At 32.3% G+C, this 23,294-nt stretch overlaps 3 protein-coding genes across 6 annotated transcripts in view; 2 read left to right on the top strand and 1 right to left on the bottom strand.

The window, feature by feature from the left end:
* Positions 1–1,956: 1,956 nt before the first annotated feature.
* Positions 1,957–5,026, bottom strand: LOC139085690 (leucine-rich repeat-containing protein 15-like). The gene is made up of 3 exons (XM_070633804.1): positions 4,107–5,026; positions 2,761–3,600; positions 1,957–2,256 (listed from the first exon to the last, which is right to left on the bottom strand). Exons 1-3 carry the CDS (start codon positions 4,996–4,998, stop codon positions 2,105–2,107), a joined length of 1,884 nt encoding a protein of 627 aa, XP_070489905.1. The 5' UTR covers positions 4,999–5,026; the 3' UTR covers positions 1,957–2,104.
* Positions 5,027–11,760: 6,734 nt separating this feature from the next.
* Positions 11,761–13,033, top strand: LOC139085716 (carboxypeptidase N subunit 2-like). The gene is made up of 2 exons (XM_070633846.1): positions 11,761–12,682; positions 12,740–13,033. Exons 1-2 carry the CDS (start codon positions 11,761–11,763, stop codon positions 12,985–12,987), a joined length of 1,170 nt encoding a protein of 389 aa, XP_070489947.1. The 3' UTR covers positions 12,988–13,033.
* A 921-nt stretch (positions 13,034–13,954) lies between these two features.
* Positions 13,955–23,294, top strand: part of elB (elbow B) — a 69,398-nt gene continuing 60,058 nt past the window's right edge. For 2 of the 4 annotated variants that reach the window (XM_070633812.1, XM_070633808.1), the window contains exons 1-2: positions 13,955–14,085; positions 19,198–19,694. In XM_070633812.1, the coding sequence (XP_070489913.1) occupies positions 19,488–19,694 (207 nt within the window). In that variant the 5' untranslated portion in view covers positions 13,955–14,085; positions 19,198–19,487. Of the gene's footprint in view, positions 14,412–19,197; positions 19,695–23,294 lie in introns of all 4 variants that reach the window. The other 2 variants (XM_070633809.1, XM_070633810.1) reach the window with 2 other exon arrangements.

Below are 23,294 nucleotides of genomic sequence, written 5' to 3'. Positions count from 1 at the left end.
GTAAATTATTGAGAGCTTAATGAAATAAAAATCAATGAAATGAGAAATGAAATTCTTGAAAAAAAAAAAAAAGATGAAATAAATTTTTGGAGGGTCTTCATGGCTGGATAATCTGTGAATTGATGATCTGCAATACTCAATGAAATGAGTTGAGAAATAAAAAATTGGAATTTATGAGTGGGATGAGGAAATTTTTTTTGTGTAATTTAGATAATTGAAGATGACGGAGTGGCGAGAGATTTGGAGAATTTTTTTTTGGAAGTGATAATTTGCATGATAAGTGCCAGAAATTTCGAGTGAATTCTTCAAATTATTTCGCAGCAAATAAATTCAATTTTGACCTTCCAGAAACTCAAAATTGCATGAAAAATTGCTCAAAATCAAAAATTTCAACAAATCTCATCAATATTAATCCCCAATGTCCTCCTCATTCATTGATCTTCAACGCACCATGCCAAATAAATGACCCGAATTTCATCTCACAAATGTGAACATTTTTCGACACTATAAGGATGAATAATATCATCCTAATGGTCTTCAGATACACAACATTGAACATGTTTTATTTAAGATGGAAAGATTGAAAGACAAAAGGAAGGAAGAAGATGTGTAAAAGGGAGGAGGAGAGCAACAGCAGATGAGTTGAATTGACTTAGGGAAAGAATTATTGTCAGGAGGTGTCCCTTGTGGTGGTTTTGTTCAACTTTTATGAATTTTAAGGAATTTTCGAAAATTTTTTTTTCAAATTTCTTCAATTTTTTAAATTCTCCAAATTTCTTCAAATTCTTTAAATTTCTTCAAATTCTTTAATTTTCTTCAAATTCTTTAAATTTCTTCAAATTCATTGAATTTCTTCAAATTTCTTCAAATCTTTTAAATTTCTTAAAATCTTTAAATTTCTTCAAATTCTTTAAATTTCTTTAAATTTCTTCAAATTTCTTCAAATTCTTTAAATTTCTTCAAATTCTTCGAATTTCTTTATATTTCTTCAAATTTTTTAAATTTCTTCAATTTTTTAAAATGTTTTCAAAATCTTTAAATTTCTTCAAATTTTTAAATTCTTCAAAATTTTTAAATTTCACCAAATTCTTTAAATTTCTTCAAATTCTTTAAATTTCTTCAAATTCTTTAAATTTCTTCAAATTCTTTAAATTTCTTCAAATTCTTTAAATTTCTTCAAATTCTTTAAATTTCTTCAAATTCTTTAAATTTCTTCAAATTCTTTAAATTTCTTCAAATTCTTTAAATTTCTTCAAATTCTTTAAATTTCAAATTTTTAAATTTCTTCAATTTTTTAAAATGTTTTCAAAATCTTTAAATTTCTTCAAATTTTTAAATTCTTCAAATACTTTAAATTTCTTCAAAATCTCTAAATTTCTTCAAATTCTTTAAATTTCTTCAAATTCTTTAAATTTCGTCAAATTCTTTAAATTTCTTCAAATTCTTTAAATTTCTTCAAATTTTTTAAATTTCTTCAAAATCTTTAATTTTTTTATTAAATTCTTTGAATTTCTTCAAATTCTTTAAATTTTTTCAAATTCTTCAAATTTTGTAAATTTCTTCAAATTTCTTTAAATCCAAAAATTCAAAAATTTCCTCAAAAAATCATCACAAGGACACAAAACTGGACATCCACAAGCATCCTGAGGAAAAAAAAAGAGCCGAGAGAAATGTTATAAATGATTTATTGCATCCTTTCAAACCCTCGTTTCTCAACTGATTTATCACTTCTTGCTTACTTACATCCATGTTTCACTATTGTAATGATATGAATGGATGAATAGTGTTGCCTAACAAAACAAAAAATTCTCTCTTTTTTTCGGTGAATAGAAGCGACACACACACATGATATTGTTAATATCCCACACATAATAATGCTGCAACATTTGTTACTTGTGTGACTTCTTATAATGGAAAAATGAGATTAATCAGATGATGAAATAAAGGAATTAGAAGTGTGTGATGAAAAATTAATTTGATTCTTGATTTATTTTATTTGAAAATTCAATTTAAGAACATTTTTTAGTACAATTTGTAAATTTAGACCGATACTCCAACAAGTTAGGGTTAAGGAGCATCCACTACGGTTTAAGGCAGTCCACAATCAAAATTCATCCTTGCTTCTTTCCAGAGCCTCAATTCTTCTTCGTAAATCTCGATTTTCAACTTCTAGATCACATACTCGTTGTTCTAAATTTCCAACAGGACATTGTGGGGTTGTAGTTGTTGGCTGTGTCGTTGTTGTGGTTGTTGGTTCTGTTTTAAAGAAGGATAAGTTAAAGAATTAAAAAGTTGTTTAAATCATTAAAGGGCAGTTCACTTATTAATTAATGCAAGAAACTCAATTTTTGACCCGTACCCCATCCCATCCCTTGTAAGAATCTCGATGGATATTGAGTAGAAGTCGAAGCCGATTCATTTTAGTAGGCCTTTGTTGCCTAAAGCCGGCTAAAAAATCCAGATTTTCTTTAGTCGATTATAGACCGTAGTCGACCAAGGACGGCTCTGACCTCTGATTAAGACGTAACTATAGCTTAACCTTTCTCCCATAGGAACATTACGTATTAAGCAAGGCATCGACACACTTTTCTTCCGGATGAAAGGATTCTTCATCTTCATGCAAAAATTTCATCCGGATGAAAGATTGTATGGGCCGGATGAAAGCGGATGAAGAGTGTCAATGTCTTGGTAGTAAGTCAACGGCCCCTTAACAATTAATTTAAAATAAATTCCATAAATCCTCCCAAAACACCAACTTACCTGGATACAATTCCTCGTAATTCTGGAAACAAATCCTCAATGCTGCCTTCAAAGCTGCTCTGCTAGGTGAATAATCAATAATATTTGAATTTGCACAAATATTTCCTCTCATATCAATATTGGTAATTCCTGTATTATCAATAAATCTCTCATCGATTGCATTAATCTGGTTATTAGCAAATGATGTATTAGTCAGCACTGGATGACTTCCAAATGAATTTGAGTGAATGACTGTGAGTCGATTGTTGTTAATTATGAGTTGCTCTAAGGCTGTCATGTTACCAAAAACACCTCGTGGAAGTTCTGCAATTCTGTTATATTGCAGGTTCAAGTATGTCAAATTCCAATGTCTTAAGAACCAGTCAGGATTTAGGGTTGTCAAGTCATTTTGCTCTAAAATCAAAGTCTTCAATTCAGACAAAGGCCATAACAAGATCCTTGAAAAATTAGCAATTCTGTTCTGTCGCATGTCAAGTCTTCTTAATTGAGGACTATAAAGGAACGTAAAGAAATCAATAGCCTCAATTTGATTGATCCAAATATTCAAATCCAGCAGTCTACTGCAATTCCAGAAGGACTCAGGTCCCACACTTCTAATGCCAAGCTGAATATAAAATATTGTCTCGACATTTGTAAATTTATCGCAAAATATTTTCGGGATATTTGTGGTAACGGTTCTCAGACCGACGATAGCTTGAACATTTGAGTCATCATAGCCTGATAGATGGGCTCCGCTAATTGTTGTGAAGTTGTTGAATCCATCAGGATTGTAAATTGATGCTCGACAAGTGTAGCCGTACTCTGTTACTGCGTAGGTGCAGTCTATGGTGGTGGATTGATCTGTGGGAGGGATGAAAGAAATTAATTGAGGTTCAATTAATCCTTAAATGACCAAAAACTATAGAAATTGAAAAATCATTTTCAAACCCCTCTGACAGGCCCTCTGAATACGTCCCTGCTAGTGACACACATAAGACAAAGGTAATAATTGCAAATGCAGTCGATGTCTTGGGACTAGAATTCATCCAAGTATACAGACAATAAACCTAAGCCTGCGCCTGCAGCCTTGGACGAACTATAACTTACTTATTGGAACCATGCTCCGACTTGGAGCCTTGGTTATTACTAAATGCCTTCCATCTGACTCTATTGCTTTACGAACTTTAAGGTACAGTTAAAAATGCAGGCTTAACATCTAAAATTCAGGAAATTCTGGCCTGCAGTTCTTAGCCGAACCCAACAAAGCCCCAACAAGCCCGAACCCAACAAGCCCGAACCCAACAGGTACGAACCCAACAAGTCCGAACCAAACAAGTTCTCAGTAAAAAACCTCAACCACTACTTACCACCCATCTCCAAATAATTTGTAAAGCACTGCTCCAATTCTGTCCTCATCACCTGCTTAAATTCAGATGTATCATCAACATTAACATCAGCACATACATTCCCTTTCATGTCAAAACTAGTAATTCCAGTATTGTCCAGAATCTTTTCATCGATTGCATAAATTTGGTTGTATTGGAAAGAACCGACACTCAATACTGGTAGAACTCCAAAAGAATCAGCATGAATGATCTTAAGCTTATTATTATCCAAGTCAATGTGCACTAAACGAGTTAAATTTGCAAATATTTTATCAGGTAGGACCTCAATTTGATTGTTGTGCATGTAGAGATATCTCAAGCTTGAGAGTCTAAGGAACCAGTCGGGATTTAATGTTGATAGCTGATTACCTCCCAAATTAAGGTTTGTCAAGTTACTTAATGTGAAAAACACAATATTAGGCAGAGTTGCAATTTTATTTTGCTGTAAATCCAGACGAGTCAACTTGAGAGCATTGATAAATGCAAGCTGATCAATTACTTCAATTTGATTCATGTGTAGATCCAATGTCAGTAAGTTTCTGCAATTCCATAATGAATTAACGCTAATCCGTTGGATGTTGAACAACAGGAAGTGAATTGACTCGACATTTGTGAATTTATCACAGAAAATTCTTGGAATATTTGGAGATACAGGACCGGAACTTATGATTGATTTAACATCAGCATCACCTTTATTTGGTAGATGTTGTCCATCAATTATTGTGATATTATCAAATCCATTAATATTGTTGATTGTAGCCTGACATGTGTAGCCATTGACAGTTTCAGTAAAATCACACGCGACTGTTTGACTTTGACTCGATTGAGATTTCACTAGGATGATGAAGACCAGCAGAAATATTTTTATATCCATTTTGTAGCACAATTTTAAAAGACTAAATTTGTAGAGTAAACTCGTGCCTGATTTTATTTTGCTTTTCTTTATCACCTTGCTTCAAAAAAATGATAAGATTGGATTAAGGTCAATAAGTACATGGGTAGGGGAAATTTGGATATGATGTTACTAATTAGGGATGATTTTTGATTTGCTCTTGGTTCATTGAGCACTTAACTGCTTGTTTCATCCATGTTCTAATGTGAAACCAAATCAATGACCAGAACTCGAAGTTGACTCGAATTTTGAAAGGAGTCTAGTCGACTTGAGTCGATTTGTGTCCTTTTTCCATGCGGACTCCATCCAAGATCTACGATTCTTAGCATTCGACACTTTGCAAGGTGTGGAAATCCGCTGAAGTCTCAAACATTTAAGTTTTTCTGGAATTCTTCCCCTTCTATCTTCAATTGTTGATCAGCATTGAATTATACAAAGGAACGTCTAAAATCATGTGACTTGTGAGAAAGTACTGGGATTTTTTGTAATTTTGATAGTTTTCAAGTCCAAGCAACTCCAATTTAGTATGAAAACAGCAGAGAACAGCCAGAATTTTTTTGGGAAGCGATTTGGATTCAATTTCTGTTTGGATTGCTAAAATTCACAAAAAAACCATCGAATTGAAGAATTTTTCCATAAAGAGGTGGTTGGGGTCCTGAAAGAGAAGAGCACCATGCAAAATTGGTCACAGCTTTATAATGGAAATCAAATGAATGTACGCGAATTAGACGCTCCTTTGATACTCTTGAAAAACACCAACTCTGTCAAGCTAATTACAGTTAACCCAAATCAATTAATTTGATTAAAAATTATCAAGTCATTTTATTATGCAACATTTTATACATAAACAGCTGATAAACTGTAAATAAAATCCACGTGAGAATTTCGGAGCTTAAATTGCATTTATTCGATTAAATTCCACAGATAAGATTAGTTGACAAAAATTAGCACAATTTTAAAAATAAGTATCACAACAAAAGCTATATCTATCCATAAAAGACTGTAATGTCAGTCCGGTACCATGTAAGCATGCTCTTTGTCTGTTAGGGTATGACTTTTAAGTGATGATGATTTGTGGAAAAGGGGAACTTTTTAAAATGTTTTATCAATTTTTTATCATGCTTAATATTAATATCTACTAAGAATTGGATGAAAAATTAAGCATATAGATAAGAAAAGTGCAGTTTACAGTATAAAACCTAGCAAATTTTCAATAATTCTTCAGTACAATTTCGAAATCATAACCAGTGACTTTAAAATCTACAAAAAAAATGTTTATAAATTTGAAAGTAATTCTATTAATCTGCATAATGTGGTGCATATACACACAAGCATGCATACCCCATCCAGACAGAACCAGTGGCTCAATTCAGCTTTGTCGTGCTAACAATCAGTGCACCACACATTTTGGATCGAATCAAATCTGCTCACCCATCAATCCTAGCTCATTAGGACCATACACGATTGCACATACGACCAGCAGCTTGTTCCAATGCAGAGTATTCGCTCAGGCTGGATGTGGTGGCACTAGTCGTATTATAAATCATAATTGGACGGTCGTTGGATTCAATGTGATGTCATACACTTGTCCATGGTTATGTTGAAAGTTTTTTGGGTTTGTGTTGTGCTGCAAAATTCACAATTTAAATTGAGTTTTGGAACTAAGTGCTGTGACAATCCAGAAATAAAAATATTGTGTCCACAAACATCCAATTTAAATACATATTTTCACATTTATCACAAACCTTTTTTTCATACTTTTTATCATCATGTCATGTCATCATTCATTCCATCCCCCCGTTACCTCCACCTACCACTTTTATGCACAGTCACTTTGACATTGATTTATTTTTTCACATTTAAGTGAACTAATTTTTCTCTTTCTTTGCCATTATCACTCGACCAGAAGGTCGTTTATTGTCTTTTGTCTTCAGCAATTTTCTTCTTTTTTTGCCTTCTTTTTTGACACTTTTTCTTCTTATTTCCTTTTTTTTTGTCTGTTTTGAGGAGTTGGAGGATGAAAATTGTTTGAAATGGGAGATCAAAGGGGTTAATTTTAAGGAAGTGGAATGTTGGGGGTTTTGTTGGAGCAGAGGGCGAAGTGGACTCAAATTTTATATAGAATTGAGTAAGTCGACTTTTTCATGCAAAAAACGAGTAAAGTCGATTTTTCCACAAAATTATCCAAGTCGACTTCGAACTCTGTGTTGGAGTGACTAAGATGATATTTATAGATATGAACAGGACTTCTAATTAGGGTGCAGACGTTTTGATGAATTTTATCTGTTATACACACTAGGTTTCTTACTTAGTTACTTACTTTGCTGGCTATACAGATCAATTGTAATCTAGAATCTCCCACTGGATCATTAAAACTGATTCTATCGATGAATAATGCAAAGTAATTACCAACACATAGATAATACTGCGATTGGGGCTTCCGGAAGTCTCGGTTTCGACGAATTTTCAAGAAAAGAACCAAACTTGATATCGAACCAAGAAATCAAATACATTAACGGAAAGTGATTCCGAAACCAAGAACTTTGGAACCGAATGACCAAAAAAACGGAACCGAAAAAGAACAATTAGAACCAAAACCAATAAAAACGGAATATAAAAAGTAGGTTAGACCAAGAAGGATCTAAGCAAACACATAGATAATACCAAGAACGGAACCGAAGACCGGTTTCGATGAATTTTCGACACCGAGGCCAAGAACTGAACCGAGACTAAGAACGGAACTGAGACCAAGAACGGAACCGAGACCAAGAACGGAACCGAGACTAAGAACGAAACCGAGACCAAGAACGGAACTGAGACCAAGAACGGAACCGAGACCAAGAACGGAACCGAGACTAAGAACGGAACCGAGACCAAGAACGGAACCGAGACCAAGAACGGAACCGAAACCAAGAACGGAACCGAGACCAAGAACGGAACCGAGACTAAGAACGGAACCGAGATCAAGAAATGCAATTCAAGATCAAACTAGATGTTTTAAGCAACATCCTTGTTTTAGAACTTATTGATTACTCTTACACTTTCCAAATTTGACCTAGATAACCCTTGAGTAATCTCCTATACCCCCATATCATATCCAAAATTCACTTCCAAACCTCCATTTTTATGCCAGCATAAGCAACACTTTTTTAAGATGAAAAATACATATTTTTTTCTTCTATTTTTCACTGTCATTTTGGGAATGAGAAGATGTCACTTGCTGCTGCTGTGCTCTTCTTATTTATTTCATGAAGTAAGATATATAGTATGAGGCGGGATATGAAATGTCATGTCTATGTCTTCACCTTCTTCCTTCTTACTCATCTGCCTCATCTCTTTTTTATGTGACACTAAAAATGTATCATCACCAACACATAGATAAAGGGTTGATGTTGGTACACAAAAAGGATGAATGACAGTGCAGTTAATGATGATAAATTTCCCAAAAAAATATATATACTGAGATTTCAATCTCATTTCATGTCATGTTTCTGTGCTGAAGGAGAAAAAAAAAATCTGAGAAAGATGAAATGGAAATTTAAGATGTGGCACTTGAAAGATTAAGAATGGATGGAAAAAATTTTTGTTCGCTGAAGATTTTTCTTTTTTTCATGTCATTAAGAAGCTTTTCTGATGATGAATTTATGGAAACGAAAGAATCGTTATATCATCATTATCAGTCATTAGTTATGTTGCTTAGACAGATTGACAGTGAGAATGTGGGAAGGGATTGAGGTGATTTGGTGGGGATTAGGAACTTGCTCGTTAAAGGAACTTAAACAGCATAACATGGTTACTTACTTACTTACTTTGCTGGTCATCATGACCTTCCACAAGAGTCGCCTGAAGCTGACTCTAACGCTAGCTTCCACTTGCCAATTTCTCATAAAGCATAAGATGGTTAATTAACCAAAAATCAGGAATCAAGCAAACATGACTCCAAACATGACAAAACAGCTCTATTTGGTCATCGTTGGTTTTATCAAGGACATAAGCATTTTGTAGAGAATTTTGGATGGTACAACAGATCATTGATCGCAGTGCCGTTGCTACAAGCGAACCTTACATTATATTCTATTCTAACATGACTCTGGGATGGTACCGAATTCTAATTGATCCCGGACACGGCATCATGTCAGAGTCATGTCGGTCTTAAATCAAATTGTCTGGTTTATTATCAATTTTATTATGATATGACCCCATCCAGGCAAGTGTCAGGTCAGGGTGAAGCTGAGTTTTGGATCAACAATTGGCAATTGACTAGCAGTGGCCACCTATATACCCAGCTTCAGACAGATCGAAGGACATAAGTAAGGACCCCCAATTGTAATTTTATTGATTCCAAACCTCAAATAATCCTCATTAAATCAATACAAAACTGAAACTTCCTGACAATCAAATCCAAAATAAAAATCACATCTCTCCCCATCAATGACCTTCCCACCTCAAATACTCTCAAATATATTCCAACAAATAAATTTCCATAATGTCTAAACATCAAGTCACAAAACTACAATACCATCGACATTTCCTTTTTCATTTTCCTTTTCTCATTTCTCAATCTCGTCTCATTCCATCACTCAACTCAAAACCCCATTCCATCATATCAATCACATTCAATCTATTATTCACCAATCCTATCTGTCTATCCATCTAAAATGCCATGTCTTGAAGGAAAGCAGTCAGAAAAGAAAAGAAAAGGATTCATTGTCGTTAATTAAAAATCATTTATCATTGTTTGACTCGTTCTATGTGACACTGTGTGTGAGAGTTCACAATGAGATGTTGTCGACTGTTGATGACACATTTCTCATTCACATTTTCATTCTTTTCGTCTTTTGTAAGACGTTTTTACTCCGACAATAATTTCTTTCCTTGACGACATCAAGCATGGCTAATGAATCTTGAAAATCAAATTAGATGAGGAAATGGATGATGATGAAGAAGAGTTTGGATATTTATTATTTTTGTGGATGGGTTTTTTTTTTGGGGATATGCTGGATGTTTTTTCGAGAGAAATTGTGTTTGTTACATTATTTGATTAAAATTGATTGAAATTGGGAAAGGATGATCTAAACTGAGCAATTTTGAGGTTGACTGAGCAATATATATAGCTCAACTAAGCAACAAGAAGCTTAATTGAGTAACATCAAGTTTAGTTGAATTATAAAAAATCCAATTATGCAATCACTAGCTTAATTATGTGATAAAAAGTCCGACTGAGCAACTATATACTCGATAAAACACCAAAATAGTCGACTAAGTAACAGCGATGTCAATTTAACAACAAATAAGCTCAATTGAGCAAACTAAAAACTCAACTGAGCAACAAGTAAATTTAACTACGCATCATCAAGACCCAACTAAGCAACAAAAGACCCAATTAAGCAACAAAAGACCCAACTAAGCAACAAAAGACCCAACTAAGCAACAAAAGACCCAACTAAGCAACAAAAGGTCCAAGTAAGCAACATAAGACTCGAATAAGCAACAAAAGACCCAACTAAGCAACAAAAGACCCAACTAAGCAACAGAAAACTCAACTAAGCAATAAAAGACCCAAACTAAGAAACAAAAAGCCCAATTGAGCAACTAATCGATGTACTAAGCAGCTGAAAACACAGCTTAGCAGCGACAACCTAAACTGAGTAACAAACAACCTCAATTGAATAAAAAATCTTTTGACTGAACAACTTTGCGATCAACCAACTAATAATTAACTTGACTAAAAATTAACAACTCTAATGAGCTAGATAGTGTTGAAATGAGATTGTGTGAAGGAAATAAGTTTAACTTAGTGAGCAAAGTAGCTTGCTAGCTCAGTTAAGTCCAATAAAAACATAAAAATTTGAGGTTTTATTGATCCAATAATTTTATTTACCTCAAGTATTTGGATCTAATCCTCAAAACATGAATCTACAGTTCCCTACACTAATCCTTCAACAGAAATCCTTTCAATCATCCCATCTAGTGCTTCTGATTTTCGATGTAATAAATAAACTAATTGAATGCGCATGATTTATACTCGAAAAAAATGAGATTTATCATTATCATCAACATAATAAATGAGAATGAATGAGGATGATAGGAAGTTGGTTGAGGTGTGAGTTATACACAAAATGAGATAATATCATCATCATCAACTTCATTTCCATGATATTGTGGGTTTGAGAAGAAGAAGCATAATATTCATTTGATAAGTGATACTAATTGAGGGTGTCTTTTTGTGTTGTTTGGCGTTGAAACAAGAAAGTTTCTCTTCTGGATCGGAGTAAGTGATTTTTCAATAGATTGGAGGTTTATAAGCTTGGAAGTGCAGTAGTGGCTCTATATTATCGGGTTATATTCAGCCGTCCACTTGATCTTTGGCCATGTGAATGCTATTTTGTTTACTTCATTAATTTAAAGCCTTTCTTTTACTTTTTAATTGCATTGATAAAATTCTGCTTTATCTTTATCACGTACTTTCGTGTGTTCCTGTTGCAATAAAATTATTAATCTGTTCGGAAAAGTACTTTTGTTGATAATAAAATTGGTATAAATTAATTAAAAATTTTATTAATTTGTTCAGTCAAGAAACAGTAAACAACAAGTATAAATATCCTTATAAGCTCCCAAGTGATGAGTGTTGGAAATTTTATAAAAATTGTGGCTATTTTTTTGATTTTTCATAAAAGTTGTGCACAAATACTGTTATGTACGTACAGAGTCCATTATAGTTTTGGCTACACTTGTGATATTTTTATGTACAATCCGAGTGGTACATACAACTTTACAAGAGTTAGTGGAACACATTTACAAGGAAAGACAGACGAAGATGTTCGGTATATTGTACCAACTGCCAATTCAAATACAACTAATGTCCCGTCAGCAATCTGTGACACTTTTCAAAATGCAACAAGAATTGATTTTAATTCAATGAGACTCGTTCATATTGGCGTTAATTCATTTAGAAACTGTAAAGGTCTTGAATATTTGGATTTAAATTACAATTTAATTACGGAAATTGATGATTATGCGTTCGAGGGAAACTCAAATCTTTTGAGGTTATATCTAGAACGAAATGAGCTAACAAGAATCCATGAAAATGTCTTTACATCATTAGTGAACTTGAAGATGTTGGTCTTAACTTATAACCAATTTAGTGTCCTACCAGAAAATGTCTTTACATCACTAATAAACCTTAAAACATTGGATCTAAATTTTAACAAAATTAATGACTTACCAAAAAATATTTTTGCATCGTTGGTGAATTTAGAGTCTTTGGTCTTAACTAATAATGAACTTAAGGCATTACGTGTGGAATGGTTTGAATCTTTAAACCAACTGAAATCTCTGTATTTGCGCAGCAATAAAATTAAGGAACTTCCATCAAATATTTTCAGTTCCTCAAAAGAATTAATATCGATTGAATTAGGATTTAATAACCTAAGTGTCATTCATTCAAATTCATTTGGAATTTTATCCAATTTAACATACCTTTATGTTAATAATAATCAAATTAATGCATTTGATCAAAATCTTATTGATGATACGGGAGTAAGAACTTTAGATTTTCGTGAAAACATGTGTGCAGATTTCTCCATTTATGATGATTCAGACACAAGATTGCAAATGAGATTACAGCTTTTGAAATGCTTTGAAAATTACAATAATCTAGAGCCTGGTAAGAAGTAAATCAATTAATTATTTAAAAATTTATCATTTTTTGGCATATACACAGAAACAACAACTGTTGCAACGACCACAACTACGACTGCTATAACGTTACCTCCAGGATGTATTGCTGGGAATTTAGATAAAAGAGTTTGCAGACTTGAGGATGTAGATGAGGAATTTAGAGATAATTTTTTCACTCAAAATGTCCTAAACAACGAATTTAAAGAAAATTTTAAAAATCAATCATTTGCTATTGAAGAATTGGAGAGAAAAATTGCTGAGTTAGCACATCGTCCATGTGCTTGCAGCTAAAATCAAGCAATTGGGATTACTGGTGTGACAAATATAGATAAAGCATTTAAAGGAGAAAATTGTAAAATTAAAAATAAAGAATTATCAACTGTGAACACATGTGTATATTCTTTAAATGAATAAGCTTACCCTGAACATCATTAGGAAGTCCCAATCTCTGATCAAGATCCTAGGTAAATAAGGTAATATACCAATAAACCTCTTTATTATTTAGTGAAATTTCATTGCATCATTAGCAACTGATACAATTCTGAGATATTTCCAAAGGGTTGATAAGTTGAGTTCAACCTCTAACAGTTCCTAATATCCAGCATTTCTATATTAAGCTCACTTACGATCCGCAAAGTTAAATGTTCTCAATTTCAATACTGATTTCCCATGTACATGCCTTTGTGTATATTCTGTCCACCTTAATTTTCTGAAGAAGCTCACAAAACTCAATTTAATGAAGACCGTGCCTCGAAGTCGTCTCAGATTCTGCATGAATAAGTCCGCCAGAATCGATTCGACTTCGTATAAAATTCGAGTCAACTTCGAGCTCTGATGAAGACTCTCAAATTCTTATAATTTTTTGATATTATCATAAATCTAAAAATCAAATTTTCATATCCATACCTAAAGATATCAAAAATCAAATGAGTATAAAAAATTCATTAAATGAGTATTAATTCCGAATGATGAGACATCAAGAGCTAATGCTCAATTCAAAATGGGAATAATTTACCCATTCACTGAGTAAATGAGCATAAACCGTAGCATATGTGAGTCAAATTGAGTAACTATCTCAAAAATTCTCTCAAAATTCTCTCCCATTTTCGAATTTCGAACATCTCTCCGACAGGCATGCCGAGAGAGCACCCACAAAATAAAAAAAAATTGCACAACTCAACAGAAAAAATTTTTTATTTTGTCTTCAAAACGAAACACGAGAGAAATGAATGAATAACAAATGCTTTAGTCAGTTGCTGTCAAACTGTATTAACGTAAACACTTAATAATATATAAAAAATAATTTTTTTTGTATTCTCGCAACCCGTCTTTATTTTAATAATAAAATTATAAATGTCGTCGGCCGAGAATCGGTTGGATATGAATTGAGTAATTATTAATATTATTGTTACATGCCGAATGACGCGACACAAAAGAAATGCTGCGTAATAATAAAAAGTGAAAATTTTTATAAAAAATAATAAAAATTGGCACAACAAAAAGGGAAGTGACCAAAAAAATTACGAGCCAATTAATAATTTTTTGTGCACATTTTTTTTTTCACATTATTTAATGAATTTACGATAGGCACACATAAGATACAAGTGAGAAGAATGCAGTGAAGCACATAAAATATAGCAAAAGTAGCAAAATTGTGTGCTGTCAGTCGATAATTCGTTTGGATTTATGTATGCACATAAATAAGATTAAAAGAGGTAGAAAAAAAATGAAAATTTATGAGTGAAAAAAATTTTTGTTCTGCTTTTGTTGATTTTTTTTTTTTTGTTTGCGGATTTAGCGCATTTTGTTGTTGTTGTTGTTGCTGTTTTGGAGTAATCAGTAGTTCTGTTGGGGAATTAATGATCCCGCTATGTATCTAATCGATGGACATGGAGCGAGGATTTGATGATTTTTTTTTCAGTTTCGGAATTTGAAATTTGGTAGCTTAACAAGCTTATGACTCAAATTACTTTCACATTTCTTGAGTATTATTTAAGTGCAGTTTAGTAAGTTTCAAGTATTCATAATTTTGACCATCCTCCAGTATTTTAAGATGTTTCAGTTGACAAGTGTTGTTTCAATTGGAAACTGACAATTCCAAATAGCGGATCTCTAGTGAGACTCAAAACCCACGTTATACGATTTCCAGACGCATGTCCCTAAAAATGAGGTATCGGGAGCTGTTCGACTGTATGACACTATATCATATATGTATAAAGTATACATGTTTTGTATGTCCCCTTTACTAATTATCAATTATCAATCATTAATGGACCATTACATGAATTTCATTCCAACAACAAGCTGAATTTTATCGAGTTTATGCAATTTTTCCATTCTAATCCTGTAGATGAAAAACAAGTGATAAGGTAATTTAATACTTGTTTTGAATTTTAGGTTTCAAAGTTAAACAAATCTGTATCAAGCTCGTGATCAAATGGCATTATGCAAATTTTTTGTGTCAAACTTTCAATTTTTCAAATTTTAGGTCCCAAAATTAACAAATCTGTATCAAGCACGTGGCTAAATGATGGCTGTGTCATATCTTCTATGAATCAAATTTCCAAGGGATTAAGTCGTTTTTAAATCTTCATTTCATAAAAAAGAAACAGGACATAATTAATGAAATAGTGACCAGAGCTTGAAGTTGATTCAGATTTGTTACACAAAATTGGACAAGATTTCATATGGGGACGTTCAAAAGTTATATAATGCTTATAAAATTAGGATGGAGTCAATTATAACATATGCTCACATTAATGAGCATACTCAATGCATGCTTTTTGCATACAAATTAGTATGATTACAAAAGTGAGTATACTCAGAGTATGCTCGTTGTCTGTTAAGGGAAATACACATTTTGATTAAGATTCTTTTACAAATCTGCTTTGTTAAAGCGTTACGATGAGAGAGAGGAGGAGGGGTATGACGTAATTTCCAAATGTGCCCAATAAAAGTCATGCAGACTTCTATCAATAATAACTACTTCATAAATTTGAACTTATTGGTCGTTAAGACAAACATATTATAAGTAGCATCATTGACATTATATCTTAATACTTGAGACAGTCACAATGTGCAAATCTGTAAACAACCACAAATTGTATATAATTCTACGAAACCCAAATGGAGAAATTTCCATGACACATCAAAATTCTTCCTTGTATTTCTGTTAACATTCAAACTACTCAATTAAATTTGCATAAAACATTCTATGACTCTCAAAATAACCGCATAATTAGCCAGCACAATGCTCAACTTGGTATAATTTTCAAATAATAATTTCCCCCCAAAATGACACAATTAATCCCACAACTCCAACAGCAACAAAAAAAAAAGCGCTAAAAATCGGAATATGAATGTGAGAATGTTAATTATCAGCATAAAAACATCAATTTTGAGCTTCTTGTTTTTATATTAATTAAAATTAAAATTTTATTCTTTGCTGCTGCTTTTTTTGTGGATTAATAATGAAAATAAATACGTGAAATAAATACCAGAAAATAAAAATAAAAAATTCCCACCGAAATGCCAGTGGATTATGAAATTTTGCGGTTTGGGATTATGTGAAAAGTGACATACGAACAACAATAAAGGATTAAACTGCACATTATTATGCATGTAGTCATACATGAATATGAAAAAAATTAAAATTATAATAAAGTGAACATAATTAAGGCAGAATTACCAATGCTGATAATTTGTGTCGTTGATGCTCTGATTGGATTATAAGTGGAAATATTTATTTGTGAAGGAACTGACTAAAAAATGTATTCAGCATGCGGGCACATATTGTGGAAGATTAGAGAACAGATTAGCATAATTATTAGAATATTTTCGAGTGGAATTTTAATTCCTTTTTTTTGGTTGTGGTTAAGATATGTAAATGGAACTAGAGGAATTAGAGACTGTGAATTTAATTGTGATAATGATGGTAAAAATGTGCTGGGAATTGCTGAATAATTATGAAGAATTTTAAAAAATAATATTTAAATTTTTGAATTCAAATTTTATTGAATTTAAGTTTTGAAAATTTAAAATCTAAAAAAAAAAAATATTAAACTAAAAAAAATTTAAAAATAAAAAAACTAAAAAATTTGATAAAAACTTTAAAAAATAACTGTTAAAAATTATAAAAAAATGTAAAAATTTAAAAAAATCCAAATTTTATGACAGTTTTGACAAAAACTCGAATTTGACCTGGAAATGTGTCTGAAAAATTCGAAATTTTTGTGTCAATTCTATTAAAATAAGAAAATAATTTAAAAACTTGAAAAAATTCCAAATTTTATGATAAGTTTGACAAAAACTCGAATTTGATTTGGAATTTTGTCTGAAAAATTCGACTAATTTTGATCAATTCCATTCAAAATCCGATTTGGCTTCAGATCTTGAAAATTAAAATTTATAAAATGTAAAATTTTAAAATTCTAAAAATTTGAAATATCTGAAATTAAAATTTTAAAAAATTTGAAATTTTAATTAAAATTTTAAAAATTTGAAATTGAAATTAAAATTTTTAAAAATTTGATTTTGTAAATTATGATTTATAAAATTTAAAAATTTGAAATTAAAAAATTTAAAAAAAACTAAAATTTAAAAAAAATTTAAAATTACAAATTTTGAATTTAATTTTTGATAAAAATTTAAAATTTGGAATAAAAATTTGAAAATTCAAAAAAAGAAAATTTAAAATCTTTAAAAAACTATAAAAACCTAAAAATCTTCAATATAACACAAAATTTTCTAAAAAAAACATAAAAATTTGAAACTTTTCAAATCTAGTTTTATTTTCAAAACTCAACCAAAATTTAATCTTTGCTAATTCCGCTCCCCAATCTCAAAAATCAACAACAATCTAAATCCAAATTCCATCAAAACAACAGCAATAGAACCTCTCACTAATCCCTCAACCACCACCACATAAAAAATAATAAAACATTCCAATTTTATTGAGATTAATTAAGCCTTTACAATACATTCTCTAAACCTTTTAAATAATAATTTATTTGTCTGAGCCTTAAAAAATCATGAATTTTGATAAATTATTGTTGGCAAAAACTGTTGTAGATTCTGACAGAAGGTGTGTTTTTGCCAACAAATTGCAGTTGAAATTCAATGGATTTTTGAATATGATTGATTAACTCGATTAATTATCGAGTGTTGTTTGGTCATTAATTTATCTGAAATGTGGATAGAATTATGAATTGTTGTGTAGATTTTTAGATTGCTTGTTTGTTCTTGCTGGGGGTTATTTGGTTTGGATTGTTGGTTTTGAGAGGTCTGGCAGTGTTGCTGGGTCTTAGATTGGACAATAAAAGTGAATAGTCGTGTATTAATAATAGTTGAACATAATAAAATTAATAAAATTGTAAAAAATGCAGCATTTCTGTCGTGAATCGGTTTAAAACTCCAGGAATTGACTTAGAAGGGATTAATATTGACATTTGTGGATGAAATTGATGCTAGCTTAGAATTTAATAAGATTCGTCCAAAATTGCAGGTCAATAGACAAAAAACGCAGGCTTGCAGCTTTGAACGTACTGTAAGGTACATCCCAAAACTGCAGGTCTGTGCATCTAAAATGCAGGTCAGCGGTTCTTGACAGGATCCTTAATTTTAGATTATTGTGGATTGTTAAGGGACTTTATGAGTAATTTTATGATGTATAAGCCTCATCTTGATAGGTTTACTAAGTTGTTGGAGCATTTTCAGTTAATTTAGACATTAAGCTCCCTCATTTATTGCCTGAAAAGCTCATAAAATCTCAGAATCAATCCCAAAAAGTTGCAAAAACCTTGCATCATTGCTTGGTAACTTTTAATATCAATTTAGAGCATTGTCCAAAGCTCTAAAGCAAATTTGGCAGAATTTTGTGAGTCACGACTCCAAAAGTCCAAAATGACACCTAAACTGGTGTCTGAAATTTAGTAAAATGCCTCTATATTGAGTTCCTATCCTGAGAACCAATGAGTATATTATTGAGAGCTTACTTACTTTGAATATACTAGATAAGTATCGTTGCAATTTCTAATACATGCTTTTGACTATCTTAACAATGACTAAATGAACTGTTGAGCACCAGTTCACTATGCAGTTTCTGTTTGTGCTAAATAATGGGGTTACCTATTTTCTAGGTCACGTTCTGCCTAACATGCATGCATATGGTCAATGAACATCTTACGTCACCTAGTGAGTATGCTCATTGATACAGTAATGTGCGCATTAAGCATATGCTTGTATGTTAGGGTCTGGTTTTGAGAGTATGCTCTTCCTAGTGCTACCAGCTCTGCTTTAAAGTCCCTAAAAATATTCTAAGTAATCATTAAATAAGCCAGCATCAATTTCGTCCCAAATGTGTCATTAATCCGACAACATCAATCATTTTAATAACAATCATTTAACTTCTAAGTCGGAATTCCACAACAACAAAAAATATATAAAAATAAACCCAAGTGGCGACAACATCATAAATAATAATTTCAATTCTTTTCTTGTCAGATAAAGTCAAAATAAAACTTGAAAAGTGAAGTTACAACTAAGGAATATAGCTCAAGTACCGTAAAAAAACCCAAAAACATCAAAGTTTCAATAATCAATTTGACAAGTGCTAAGCCGTCAATAAAGAAGGCTTCAAGTGCCCAAAAAATCCAGTTCCAATAAATCACACGTGGCATAAGATCTAAAGTGGATTTCAATTGAGTGATATTTTTAAGAAATAATAATAATTAATCGTAGTAATCAATAAACCCCACCAAAGGAGGAGGGGAGGCCGCAAAACAACAAAGTGAATGCTTAAAAAAAGAGAAATAAATCGCAAGAAAATATTAATAAAAAGTAACAAGCCTGTCAAAAGTATTAAAGTAAGAAGAAGTGATAAGCGATACAGTATAAAAAAAAATATGAAAATGTCAGAAATGTTGAGTTCAGTGAACAATAACAATAACAATCAAAATCATTACATCAGTCCAGATTATTTATCGCCCACGGCCGCATCAGTAAGTTGTCAATCAAACATTTTATTATTATTATTATTATTTTGTTATGTACAATGGCAACCTGTTGAGATGCCTGCGCCATGAAAAAATTGTGTATGAAGTGAATTGTTCGTATAACAATTGCTAACTGTCTACTGCTGTTCATTCATCAAACCAATTAATTACAAATTTTTTTTTAAAAAAAGAGAGAGACATGCCTGACAGCCACTCAAGTGTGGCGTATTCATGAAGTAATTTTCGTGATTGATATTGATTTTTTTTACTTTATTTTGGTAGTTTGTTGGATGACTGATTTTCAGGGGTTTCAGGGAAATGTCAGGGCAATTGGTTATGTCGGGATAAGTCGTATTGTTAGGCAGTGTTGGGCAAACTGCGTGACAAGGGACGTCAGTGTGTCACCATTGCTCTAAGATTCCTTGTCATATTATTGGCCAAAAACTAAACAACTTATCTAAAAATTGAGCAACTTTTGGCTTAAAATTGAGCAACTTTGACTAAAAAGTGAGCAACTTTGACTAAAAATTGAGCAACTTTGATTAAAAATTTAGCATCTTTGACTAAAAACTGAGCAAATTTGATTACAAATTGAGCAACTTTGACTGAAAATTGAGCAACTTTGACTAAAAATTGAGCAACTATGACTACAAATTGAGCAAATTTGACTAAAAAGTGAGCAACTTTGACTGAAACTTGAGCAACTTTGAGTAAAAAGTGAGAAACTTTGACGAAAAATTGAGCAAATTTGAATGAAAATTGAGCAACTTAGACTAAAAATTGAGCAACTTTGACTGAATAAAAGAGCAACTTTGATTAAAAACTAAGCAACTTGCCTAAAAACACTGATCAAGTGCAAAAACTGCATTAAAACTTACTCATAAATTCCAATAAAACCACAATCGACCTAAAAACATCTACCACGTGGTCCACTTCAATCATCTCAATCTAAATGACCTCTAATCACCAATCAACATCACTCAAACCAATCAACACCACATCACTCAAAAAATTCATTCCATATCAAAAAAATCTACAATTTCGATTCCCCTGCACCGAAAAAATTGACACACAATTTAGTTCCCCTATTATCCCCCGATTCATACCATGTCAAGTGTCTACTGAATTGAAAAATTAATTTCGCTTCTCATTGAATTGTGCGTTTTTTGTCATGCTGCGCGTCTGGCATAAGTAATCGAACCTATGAATTTCACAATTGACTGCAATTATGAGCAGACAGCGAAAAATGAAAATATCATAAAAAATTGATTCTCACATCATAAGTCAATTTATGTCTGTCTACATCTCTCGCAGCTCCACCATGCTTCATACAAAAATAATGTGTTCTCCACGACTCCCCGCAATGCATGTGTGCGACTCGCATGTCATGAAATTTTATTTATTTGTTGATCACGAAAATTGGCCCATTAAATGTTTCTCTTTCTTTTTTTAAACGAAGGCACTAATATCACGCACATTCGAGTGATGTTGTGTCTGATCAATTATTCATGCATTTACATTTTCGGTGTCTCGACATTTAGCATTTGTGAGCATTCAAATGAAACAGTATTTATGGTTGAGGGTCTTTTGGGTGTGGGTGGATGTGGCGCAGTTTTGATTGGGTTGTAGAGTTTGGTAGATGCATTAGGATAGTTGATGGTCGTTTTTAGGGATTTTATAATTAATGACGCTCATCATGTATCATTGCTCAGTTCTAATAACGCTCAGCTCCAATGACGCTCAGCCTGTATCATTGCTCAGTTCTAATGACGCTCAGCTACAATGAAGCTCAGCCTGTATCATCACTTAGCTCTAAAAATGCTCAAAATGCATCTAAACTCAGTTTTAATGATGCTCAGTCTGCATCAACGCTCAACTTTAATGACGTTCAGAATTAAGGACGCTCAGTCTTAAGAACGCTCAGTCTTAAGAACGCTCAGTCTTAAGAACGCTCAGTCTTAAGAACGCACAGCCTTAAGGACGCTCAGTCTTAAGGACGCTCAGTCTTAAGGACGCTCAGTCTTAAGGACGCTCAGTCTTAAGGACGCTCAGTCTTAAGGACGCTCAGTCTTAAGAACGCTCAGTCTTAAGGACGCTCAGTCTTAAGGACGCTCAACCTATATAAATGCTCAGCTCTAATGATGCTCGGTCTAAAGGAAGCTCAGCCTGTATAAACGCTTTAATGACGCTCAGCTTACATAAATTCTTAACTCTAATGATACTCAGTTTGCAGCAACGCTCATGTCTAATGATGCTTAGCTTCGTCTCAACTTACCTCAGCCTTACCAAAAAATCACTCAAAGACAAACTGAAAACCTCAATAATTCAACTCCAATTTACAATAATATCCACCTAGGAATTAGATCATCCGTACCATTGTTATTGGGAGTGTCAAATGAATCAAATGGATAGAAATAATTTAGACAAGGAGGCCATTCATAATATGCTACGTGTCTGAAGCCATTAGACAGTCACTAGATTAAGCCACTTTAATTAATATTGATTTTATTTTGTCATATGAACATCGAAAACTAAATGTGATCTGAATTTGAATATAGAAAATTAATTGAAAGTCACAAAACAGACACGACCGCAAAAAATGCAGCAAAATGGACAAATGACAGTCGTGAATGTAAAATTAGATTTTTTTGTAATTATCGTATGTGGACAGTAACTTTATTGGGGGGTAAGGCATAAAATCGATATAAAATTAGTATTTAAGGTATTATGGACACTAATTTGATCGATTGAAGGCTTATTAAGATATCTAATAGGCTCTACAAAATCAAATTTTACACAATAATACACAATAGCTTCCCCCAGCCATTCTCAATCCACAAAAGAGAATCTATCCAATTTTATTCAATAAAAATTATTTTATGACTCAATAAAAAAATATAAAAAAAAATTCACATGTGACTGTTGTTTCGGCAATAAATCTTTATGAAGTAAAATTAGTAGTCTTGTGATATTACGTACGCGCTTATATATTACGCTATTATCATAAAGTCATAAACTATGTGCACAGCTTGTGTTTGTATGTATGTTGGTGACTGTGTAAAAATTCTATAACTTCAAAGTCAATAAAATAATAATATTTAAATTAAATAGTTTGTTCGGACTGAGGCAAATAATAAAAATGAGTTTGAAATGGGGTTGAGGATGGGAAGTGGTTAGAGCGCATAATTTTGTGTTTTGTGGTTTGAAGCTTAATGAAGAGATATTCAGCTTTGGGCTTGACGCTCAGCTTTGGATAAAAACTTCAGCTTTTGATAAAATCCTCATCTTTGGATAAGACGCTTAATTTTTAACAAGACGCTCAGCTTTGGATAAGCTTCGAAGACCTTAAGTTATGAACCAGACGCTCAGCATTGGATAAAGTGGTCAGCTTGGAATAAAACACTGAGCTTGGGATAAAACGCTTAGCTTTAGATAATATTCTCAACTTTGGATAGGATGCTTGACATTGAATTAGTCGCTCAGCTTTAAATAAGCTTCTCAGCATTGGTAAAATGCTCAGCTTGGGAAAAAACGCTCAGCTATAGATAACATTCTCAACATTGAATAAAACGCTTTAAATTGGAATAGTCGCTCAGCTTTCAATAA

The sequence above is a fragment of the Chironomus tepperi genome, unplaced genomic scaffold (assembly GCF_022539635.2).
Source record: "Chironomus tepperi strain 1889 unplaced genomic scaffold, CSIRO-AGI_Ctep_v1 contig_81, whole genome shotgun sequence".
Classification (NCBI taxonomy): Eukaryota; Metazoa; Arthropoda; class Insecta; order Diptera; family Chironomidae; genus Chironomus; species Chironomus tepperi.
This window is presented reverse-complemented; position numbering and strand designations above follow the sequence as displayed.